We start from the raw sequence: 11,050 nt of genomic DNA on the forward strand, positions 1-11,050 counted from the left end.
ACTGTCTCAAAATAAATAATGATGTTTCTGCCCCATTGAAATATTCAGATATTTTGTCAAGATCTCCTTCCTCTACAATTTCTTTATGTTGAGTTGGACGTGACAATCCAATTGACAACCTTTCCTTGAGAAGACCGTCAAGAAGTTTGTTTGACTTTTTGAATTCAGCTCCATTTACAATATCAACATCAACTCTATTTATGTCCTGAAAATGCCGATTGACTGCTGCCCTGATGTTTTTTAGTGTATTCTTGTGATATTCATTTGGTGTAGACTCTCCTGGTTTTGGCTTGGCCTCACAGTAAAATTTACCCATTTTTTCAGCCAATATTTCTTTGGACACTGCTGCTGTATCTAGCTCTGTACCATAACATTCTTTGTGCCAATCTGCAATTATTTTAAATTCATTTGTTGAATTAAAATATCATGAGACGTGACACTAATGCAAACAACAGGTTCACTATATAGAGTGATTAAAAAAATCAAACTCTTTCGTAATATCTATTGTAGTTTCACTACAGTATTCAAATTTTGTGCACTTTTTTATTTAAAAAAAATAATTTAAATCTTTTGAGTTGTTTGATCAAGAGAGGTCCAGATAAGTGGTAACTGAGAACTTAATCCATTGCTTTTGTACAACTTCATAGCAAAAAAAATGTGTGAACTGGATGCAGCGAAAACCTTGCGATTGGATTTAATGGAATCATATGTTTAAGTACAATGTGAAGTGTCGATACGATTGCAGGTATGAAATTAAAATATTGTCTGCATTGTATTTGTATTTTTCATTGTGCAACTGTCAACAATCAATCAAGTTATCAACAAGAGATTAATTAACTTGAAATAGTTTGAGACCCCATTTGGTGTTCTTTTTAGTTGATTTGGATTGAGTCATGGCTTCATATTTTTTCAAGTCGGCCTCTTTTTACTTGTTACTTTCTTCAACCTGCTCTCTGTTTTTGGGCTAGTGGTCATGGGTGTTTCAGGTACTCCCAGAACCTGCTTGTTTTCTTGTTCAATTATAGATTCCATTTCAACCATTGACACTAAATCCCCAGCAACTTCACCTTGTGCCAAATAATTGAAATGTTGCAATTCTTCTTCATTTGTTTCTTCAATAAAAGCATTAGACATTAGAAGACTTTCATTGTCCGAATCTGACAAGTTCATGTTTTGTGAAGAATGTGGTAAGTCTGTGAAATCTTGTATGTCGCTGAGGAGCTCAAAATTCCCAATGCTTGACATTTTTTAGCAGACGACACAGGATAAATGACACCAAAACGTGATTTTTTTCCATGCATTTCTTTTTATTATAATTATGACAGATTTTTTTTTATTTTCAAACATTGTATATAATTTACTAATTAAAGGATTTTTAATTATTTTATTTTTTTAACAAAATTCACACATCAATGAGATTGTGCAAATAGTACTTGGTACAAGGGGAGGTAACCCCTACTTTTGGAATGACAAATGTATTCCTACGCCGGACTTGATATAGTTCATTGAAAAATGACTTGAGTTAACTGTGGTAGGTTCATTGAGTCTAAATTAAGTGGAAATATAAATATTAGTTATTACCCACGCTTTCAATTCTTGTTCTGATTTGTTAATATTTGTTTTAGATTTTGAATGTACAACGTCTTATTAGCCAGAGTCATATGAAGGGATAACATGCCCAAATAATTAAAGGTCTCATTAAAACCCCGAGAATTAATAACAGTACAGCATTTTCCAAAATCAACGATGATTATTGAGCACAATATAGATGACATACAGACGTTTGACAATAACATTTACACAGCGCCGTCATCTTTGTTTTCCTCCTCTTGTTCGTAGAACATGTCATATGCTTTGTTCTCGATGTCAGGGAGATATGAATAAATTTCCTGTGTTATAAACTGCCAAGAACACTGTTATTGTTGTCGCCCAAAGTTACCGTAGTAACAACAGAAAACGCGCTGAAATCAAATGAATAAATGCAATTCTTCTATATATTTAATTTCTAGATTTGTCTTGATATATCATTATTGGGGATCAAATACTGCTGTTCCTACGGCATCGATTCAGAAGAACATCATTTGGGTAAGATGATGTTTGGGTCTCTGTTCGCATATCCATTTTCGATTTACTGAAGCCAGGTCGTGTTTTGATTGCACACGCAAAGAGGGAACTCAGGCAAAATAAACATCCGGCGTAGACAAAGGATACGGTGTTGTCGCTTGTTATGTCAGATATCCAACCTGGAAACAAACGCAGTTGACGATTAATTATCCTGTTTTGATACGTTGTAATGGGTCATAAGAATTATAAGTATATTGCAATGTTTGTTGGCATGTTGCACCGTGTGTATTTATTCAAGGTACCATAGTAATTGCTATTTAAGTTTGTTTTGGATATTTACATTTAAAAAATAAATAAGATTGTTACATTCTACTTTCTTAAAACTAAAACTGAAAATATAACTATTTAGATGTATATGATATTGTCGGTATTGTTGCCGCCAGGTAATTCCGTCGACATTACGGCATTGATTTGCTAATACGATTTGATATTGTCAGCATTATTGATGCGTTTATCTTTTCAGCTCACCCGCGATAGGCGGACCAATAATAGCAGCTATTCCTTGAAATAGGGAAAGAAATCCAAATCCTATTCCCAATAATTTGGTTCCCAGGAGATCAACAACAATGACGGACTGGAGAAAGCCGAACGTCCCTGTTTGTAAAACAACATTGGCGTTCAATGTAGAAACAAAACCATTCTACATGTATGTATTATACAAAAGACACAAAGACAAGACATCACTTTTGACAACAATCTGAGAGTTAGATGTCTAAGTGGACTAGTCAGTGATTTTAAGGGTCTAAGTTATTATAGGAGGCGACTGAATTTTTAACAGATTAAAAGAAATATGAAAATTAGGATAAGGAGGTGCAACTTCATATCTAAATTGGGCTGATTGATAAGTTGTTAGCCTCGTATTGAAGGATTTGAATTTCGCCGGACATAAATATCTGTTTCCAGTTTTGGAAGTAGATGAAAATTTGATGGGGCGAGATCTGGTGAATAAGGCGGATGCTCAATAAATTTAAAGCCACAATCTTGAATGGCAGCCATGGCAATGACAGACACTTTCACCTTAACCCTAACATTAACCGATTTTGTCCAGTTTGCAAAATCCGCTTGTCTTGTTTACTTTACAGTGCTACTTAATCGATACATGTATAAACTAACCTAATGAGACCCGTCCTTAGGTACACGGCCCTACAGTATATAGTCAGAGAATAGTATGACCTAAACAGAACATCCCCGAGTACCTCCTTCAATACGAGACTCACAACTTATCAATCAGCCCTCGTATTATTCCGTCGTTTTATGAACCTACATGTATAAATGAAGTTTTCATAGTCAGAAATAGCCGAATTTTTCCTTTACATAATGACATAGTTTGATGTTATATGTAAACCTTATTGTATTTCTGTATCAACAGTTGTTTGCTTGTTCTCCGTATACATCTCTATAAGAAGAATTTAGTCATTCGACTTGTCTTTTGTACTTCCGTTAAATGAAAATTAATTTCGAGGTTTGTGCTGATGAGTTTTTCACCCACTGTTCCTGATTTCTTTATAAAAACCAATAGGACAATTTGATTTCAAACCGTTTAACCAATCAGGTTCTACAGTGGAACAAATCAACGGTTGAAATAGTCGCTTTCTTGAAAAGACAATACTGCATAGCCGTAGCTTGAGATAACATTTGCAGTGACCGATGAGGGATTATTATTTATACTTGTTATTAATGTCGGCTTATCTTTAGATTCATACCCTTCTTTCTCATGCTTTATGTTAAGACTGTCTTTCGCATGTCTCTTTCATGAGTTAGTAGCTACCATTTTGTTTCTTTTCGAGACGCGAACGGACAGTGTTCTGCTTACCACCGTTATTCATGTGAAACAATGACAAACCCGATGGTCAACGTATAGTAAATATAGTTATGAGCGGGTATGGAGACGACTTATTTTCATGATATTTTTATATATATTTTTTTTTTGAATATTACGTCTTTGAATATTTTTCAAATTATGAATTTTACAATAATAGTGATTTCAATGTAATTGCTATCGCTACTCACCCGTAAAAACTCCTAGTATGACACCATACGCAATGAAAAGCCATTTTTCATATACAAATGCACAGCCGATCGTGGATATTCCGCCAACTAACAGAGCGATAGACAGAGTCCATATTCGATTGATATGTGCAATGTCAATGATGAATCCGACCAGAATTTTTCCTAAAATACCTGCCAAGTACAAAAGCTCTGAACGCATCATCATTTAAAAAAATAACTAGCTAAAGGGAAGTAACTCGATCTCCAACCTCTAATTTTCTTGTCGACATTGTTTTATTTGTCTGACGTATGACGTTTTATTTATTCATCACGTGACAATGATCAGAGTCATCTGTGAATAAACACATGTACATTTTTTAAGGTTGACTAGCAATGGGCATTTATATAGTTAAGAGTTAAAATGTCTATACGAACACATAATCACATATAACATACGGACGAGTCTAACTGAACAAGCCGGATGTTAACCGACATCTCCTAGTAACTAAAAGGGCGATAATCCTAAAGCGATTGCTTCAGTTAAAGGAATAAGATTTGGTAATTTCTTCATCATATATTGTACGTGATGTAAAATATAAATAGTTGATAACAGGTCAGTTTAAATGAACTGTTTTCAGACCTATAAAATACAACGACATCAGTTTAAATGAACTGTTATCAGACCTATAAAATACAACGACAAAAATGTCCACCTCGATTTTATTCCCGTTTTATTACCTATTTTCCAAAATATCTTAATGCATCGCTAACACGTCTATCGCTTTGATACGCGAAACTGATCGCAGTAATTGACACAACAAAATGAAAGCATAAGAGTCAATGTCGAGACGTCATTTAAAGTGTAGACGTAAAACGTAGACACAGTGTACACTTATTTACGAAATACCATACGAAATCTGATTAAATCGTCTGCTTGATCTATCGTAGTACGTAAAAAATCAAGAGGTGCATGGATGATTTGTTTAAGATTTGTGTATACATGACATAAACAAGTATGTTTTCCCCTTGCGTCTTCAAAATTAAGGGGTTCATACTCAAGAAAATTTACAACGCACATGAATCACATATCCAAATATTGATAAAGGTTTACATGATGTTATACATATCTCAGTGATTCAAAGAGTAGATACGTTTGAATTATTGGGATATTTATTTAATATACGTTACATGAAAATGTTCTACTTAGGATTAAGTATTTTAATAAATAGCATGCTAAAAGAGTCAATGTACAACACCGACAGTAAGATAATTTCGACCAACAAATCTCGGCGAAAACTAGCGGCAGCGGATAGTAATGACAATATCATTATGGCTAAACATGGGTATATCGAAGTGGTATAGGTTTCCGGTTTTTTGGCTAGGCGATTGGGTGCCATAGATCGTGAGTTCGAGGTCTGGTCAGGGCAAGAGTAAAAAAATGTCTTTCTTCGTCATTTGTGTTACTATTTTACTGAAGCAGAAAACTGAAATGCTTCTGTAAATCATACCACCAAGTATATTGTTTATATTATCCTTATCGCTTTTATAAGACCTATAACTGTTGTTTAACGCACAATATTGCTGCCTACTTAATATGTAATGCACTCACTTGATACTCCGGATACAGTAAATATAAGAGCCACATCAGCAGCTGATATACCCCTTCTCCTTGCCAACTCTGGGACCATCACAAATGGAACAAGGAAAGCCAAAGCTGTACAAAATCCAGATACGGAGAATATAAGGAAAGCCTTCGTCTTTAGTACTTCACTCACTGCTGCTCGGAGTGTTGTATGGTCGTTATCAACATTCTTGTGATTTCCACGAGGTTCTTTGATATAAAAAAAATAAATAGATGAATATGACTATTGCAGTTTTTCTTATTAGTTTCAAGTTTATTGTTCTCCAATTTTTTCAAGACTTTTGCTTTGTTAACCTTGAACATCTTTATGCAGACATCGATGTGTTTTTCAGATGCTCTATGTTTATCGAAAATCCGGTTAAGGAAAACTTGGGTCACAACATAATCATTATAGTGCCAAAACAGGTAACACTGAACTTATCTATATCACTAAGCACTATATTGAACATCTACATGTACCTATTAGCAAACACAATGCTAATCAGCTATTTGTAACATGCATTTGTTCGTTTTTAAAATAGATATAAAATTAAACAAGGATGGATAGTATTGCAACAGCAATACGAAGTCCCCTGCCTGAGCTAGAAGTGCACCTATTCATTTCCCATTTTTTTTTTTTTTTTTGGAAAAATGATTTTTCGAGAGAAAAAAACCAAATGTAGGATGCACAACTAAATGTTATACTGATCATGTATACCAAGTTTCGTTAAGATCGGAGTAGTACCTTAGGAGTTGTCCGGACAACTATTGCGTGACAGACAGACAGACGAACGGATGGACGGACGGACGGACGGAGGCTAAACCTATATTCCCCCCGTTTTTCAAACGGCAGGGGACTAATAAGATTAGCAAAACTTTTTCGGAGTTTGTTAGAAATACTAACCTCCACTGGTATGTACGTTGCCAATAATGGCGCCACAGACGAGACCTTGTACGCCTAAACCAGCAAGCAGGAGAAAGGTTTGGCGCCAGTCATACCCCTCAAGCCACACGGTGGTGAGCCAGGGTATTGCAATGTTTCCACATCCTGTTCCAGACGAGGCTATCGCTATCGCCACAGAACGACGTTTATCGAATGTAAGATTCACCGTCACGGCTCCCATCAGATAGAGCATACCAAAACCAACACCTATTTCAACAAAAACATCATGGCTTTTCATCTATCCGTTAAAGATTATCGGCCTTTGTGTACCGACTGGTTTCGTCGACGAAACGTAATGTAACAACAGTCGAAGTCAAAGTGGTGAAAGATGCATGGTACAAACTAGAACTGCCGCGGATGGCTGACTTATGACCCCACAATCTCCATCAGTCAATGGACAACTAGAACTATTATTCAGTTACCAGTTGGCATGGGAACAACAAACAATAGTTTTAAAACAGTAAATACGCATGACCCTTAATATTGCTGTGAAATTGTATTGATATCAGTGGATAGGTTAAGGAGAAGTTGTCAGAACAATAAAAACCTGTTAATAGTGACCAGTTACCTTATCGACAACAAAACATTTACTCAACTACACAAAATTGTGTTTATTAAAAAGGGGATAGCTCTTTGAAAGGGCTGAAAACGCCAAATCACAGAAGGGGTTACACCTTTCTATTGTACTATCCATTCCCAAATCGTTTTAAAAGGATTTGATAACAAAATGTTCGAAAACAAAAAAAAATGCTTAACTTATACATATTTAATATAAAAGGGGCCAACTTTAACTGCGTGAAATGGAATAATGTACTAAATAACTTCAGAGGGAACTATTCCATTAGTCAATCCAATAATATTTTAAGAAGATTGGTTGCAAACAATGCGAAAGTAATAGCAATTGTTATATAAAAGAGGGAAATAACTCCCTGAAATGGGATTGAAATGCAAAATTAGGAGGCAAAACTCCATTCCTATAAAACTTGTTTACATATTCATTTAAAACTGAGAGAATAAATAGATCCGCTTAAAACTGAGCGATTGCATAACCAGACAGAGTATGGCTTCGGACATAGTTCAATTTACACAAACTACCACTCCCTTTCAATGAACCCCATCTCCAAATTGTATTGGTCATTCACTCAAAATTTTGAATAGATTCGTTGAAAACTGAGCAATTGCATTGCCAGACAATGTTCGTCTACGGACAGACGGACAAACTGATTCAGTATACCCCACCTCCAACTTTGTTGCTAGGGGTAAAAGGACACAGAATGAGTACACTTCATTATAAGTTAGGAGTGAAAAAGAGTAACGCCAACATGTAATGAAATGAATTAAACTATTGATTGGTTGAATATAAAGGTAAAACATATACAAATTAATCTTTTAATCATCTGCCACTTATCTCAAATGGACAGATGCAAGACCATGCATACATATGTAGGACTCCTATGCAGAAACAGTTCAATTACTGCAAGGAAGTGGAGCTCCAGAAAGAAATTGCCATTTTGGAAGTAAATCTTGAAGTGATAATGACATACAGCTGTTTACTAAATAAAAAACAAAACAGACCATTACCATTTCTCTTGGTCAAAATTAGGTATAGTAACCGATCGCCTGCGCCCTTTTTTCAAAATGTTTACAGTTTAACTGCTTATTTATATACCAAAATATCATTTTGGAAAGGTGAAGCAAGTTCTGGAAATAGGAAATGGCAGGATAACCAGCAAAACAAGCCAGGATCAAAAGGAAATAGTCGATGAAAGAGGAATATATTCTTATTATACTAAAACTTATACTTGGTCTTGACATCTTCACTCATTTGACGGCAATCCTTTGAAATTCCTTGTTCAGTTAAACTCGTTTCCGAATGATGGATTTGGATACGTTTTCCCGTCGACAGTCCGTCGCAATCTTGAGGCATCACTATCATCATCGCTACTCACAATATCTGGTAATTTTAATACTTCAGTATTTTTACAGAGGTGTATTAATGTGGCACACTATAACGAATGGTAGTTTCCATTTGCCGCCATATTTGATTGTTTACACGTTGACCCATAAAGAAGGCTGTTACTCGCTTCCTTCGTGATAACTATTAATACCAGTTTATAACGCCGTTATATAAATGTACGTGAATAAATAGAAGAAGGTACAGTACTTTCCCTTGAATTCTAAGTGCAGCATGTTTATTTGTACGCCAAAAAACGTTAATTGGTTGCCCTGGCATTCGTGCGGGTCACGTGACCACTCTTAACATTAAAATCAGGTCAAGAAAACAAACAGAACTGACGAGTAAATTATTAAATAATGTATTTATTTTAAAACATAACTAACCTGCAATGACGCCATAGGTCAGGTACAACCAATGTAGGGAGGGGACAAATGTGCTCGCGACCATACCAACACCTACCAGGGTCGATCCTGTCATAGCTACCACACGACAACCAAACCGCTTCTCTAGTATACCGGCTGTAGGACCTGACAAGAAAATTCACAGTTAGTTAAAAACCATGGAAACATTTCATTAATTTTTTTCCCATCATTTTCATCATGTCATCTGTGAACTCGATTACTGCAAAAATACATTACATGGAAATTAATTTTTTGTGCCTCTATATCTACAGCAAGCCGAGACCATATTCACTATAGCTTATAACTATAACTATAACTATGACATAATTAATATAATTTTCAATGACAATAAGATTACATGTATGTGTGCTAAATTGACGAGCCAAAGACAGATCATAACAAATTCCCTTGTGGTTTGTGAACTCGGTTAATTAAACATAACGGCACAGCGAGCATGGAATCCGTTTATTTGTTTGTAATAACTTCTCATCATTAGCAATCAGCGACAAGGCTATCATTCAGGTAGACGGGACAATGTCTACCTGATTTACATATATTATGCAGTTGAACATATTTCGTCATTAACTGCTCCATATTTATCCATTTTTTTTTTCATTTAAGTACTCGTTAGAACATCAGACCTTTTTTACGTTAATATCAATATACCCTTACTCTGAAAGTAAATATAATAATTAGATAATTGGTAATAAAGTGTGTCCCAACGGCTTCTATTCAGTTATGTCACTTGGATAAAACAAAGTCATATGTAAATACACAATCTGACGCTCCAAACTTGTTTTATTCGTTGACGGTTCAGACAAATGTGTTAACAATCAACATTTCTAAATAATTATTTTGTACAGATGGATTAAAGACCAATTTTATTTTACTATATTTAATGTTTTTGTTGAAAACGACAAACGACCATTATAAGATTTACTCTTAAGTTTTCTATTGACTTGTTGGCAATTTCTTCTATAACCCTTTGTCAAAAATGTTTTATTAAAAAAAATTGTATTGCAAAAAGACGTTAACGTATCGCTGATATGGTCAGTGATACAAAACTCAGCAATAGGCGCGAAGTCATGTAGGCAGTAAACCAGTAACTACCTATAACGCAGAAGTGGTCAAATGGATGACCATCAGCATTTGTTCATGCGTAGAAATTGCTGTGATGATACTGCTGTTTAAATAAACCGTTTAATCAATTATCTTTACACACTTTTTTTGCTGTAAAAGTGATCAAAACTGAACCTTGATCCTTTCGCCCTGAATGATAGCCAACATAAATTAAGGATAAAGCCAATCGTTATGGTTGTATGGTGTGAATTTTAGGAATCTCTTTTGAGAGAATTTCAGAATTCCCAGATGGCGCCTAATGAAACTAATCGTAAACAACTATTCGATTTTGTAGACTTACCAGTAACTAGGAGCAGACCGGAACTAAGGGAAGCTACCCAGCTGGTTTCTGAAGCACCAGATCCAAATTGATCTCGTAACGCGCTGTACATAACACCGAACGAAGTTACCATTCCCATACTCAAAAAGTACATACCGAAGCTACTGAAGATAATAGACACGTTAGTCCATTGGTACAAACAGGAACGTCCCGCCATTTTTTGTGTATCTGCGGGGAAAATGTCAAGCTAACTCTATGTGGTATGTATATACAGTGTATACTGATACAGGTACAGCATAAGTTCTCGGTGTACAAATGTTTTGTAATATACGTATTTTTCAGTAAATCTATGGAGAAACATGCGCCGGGTTTCATTGGCAACTCTATATGAGCTTGAGGACCTCTGTTTGAAATAAAAAATCTCCGCTCCTGTGCAACATTCTGACATGTCTATGAATATGGCGTACAGAAAAAAACTCACTCTTTTCCACCAGCTGGTTTTATCGAGGTCGCGAAATGGTTAATTTATGTTTGACAGTGAAGATGTGTGTAAATCGTCATGTAATGAAAGAAACGAAGATGCTATTTTGAATAAAAGGGATCAGACAGAAATTAT

At 35.3% G+C, this 11,050-nt stretch overlaps 1 protein-coding gene across 1 annotated transcript; it reads right to left on the minus strand.

Moving 5' to 3' along the window:
• Positions 1 to 2,037: 2,037 nt before the first annotated feature.
• LOC117342013 (monocarboxylate transporter 9-like) lies at positions 2,038 to 10,651 on the minus strand. The gene is made up of 7 exons (XM_033903958.1): positions 10,456 to 10,651; positions 9,018 to 9,161; positions 6,639 to 6,884; positions 5,723 to 5,944; positions 4,135 to 4,305; positions 2,593 to 2,718; positions 2,038 to 2,243 (listed from the first exon to the last, which is right to left on the minus strand). The coding sequence occupies exons 1-7, from the start codon at positions 10,649 to 10,651 to the stop codon at positions 2,038 to 2,040; spliced, it is 1,311 nt and encodes a 436-aa protein (XP_033759849.1).
• Between the last annotated feature and the right edge of the window lie 399 nt (positions 10,652 to 11,050).

This window comes from Pecten maximus, chromosome 2, assembly GCF_902652985.1.
Source record: "Pecten maximus chromosome 2, xPecMax1.1, whole genome shotgun sequence".
In the NCBI taxonomy this organism is placed as follows: domain Eukaryota; kingdom Metazoa; phylum Mollusca; class Bivalvia; order Pectinida; family Pectinidae; genus Pecten; species Pecten maximus.

Bases quoted from the DNA above. Each gene is read 5' to 3' on its own strand.
- LOC117342013 (XM_033903958.1), bottom strand. From the start codon at position 10,651: ATGGCGGGACGTTCCTGTTTGTACCAATGGACTAACGTGTCTATTATC. The intron at 4,306-5,722 runs GTGAGTGCATTA...TGTACTTGGCAG, and splicing joins TACTGTATCCGGAGTATCAA to GTATTTTAGGAAAAATTCTG. The intron at 2,244-2,592 runs GTGAGCTGAAAA...GTTTGTTTCCAG, and splicing joins TATTGGTCCGCCTATCGCGG to GTTGGATATCTGACATAACA.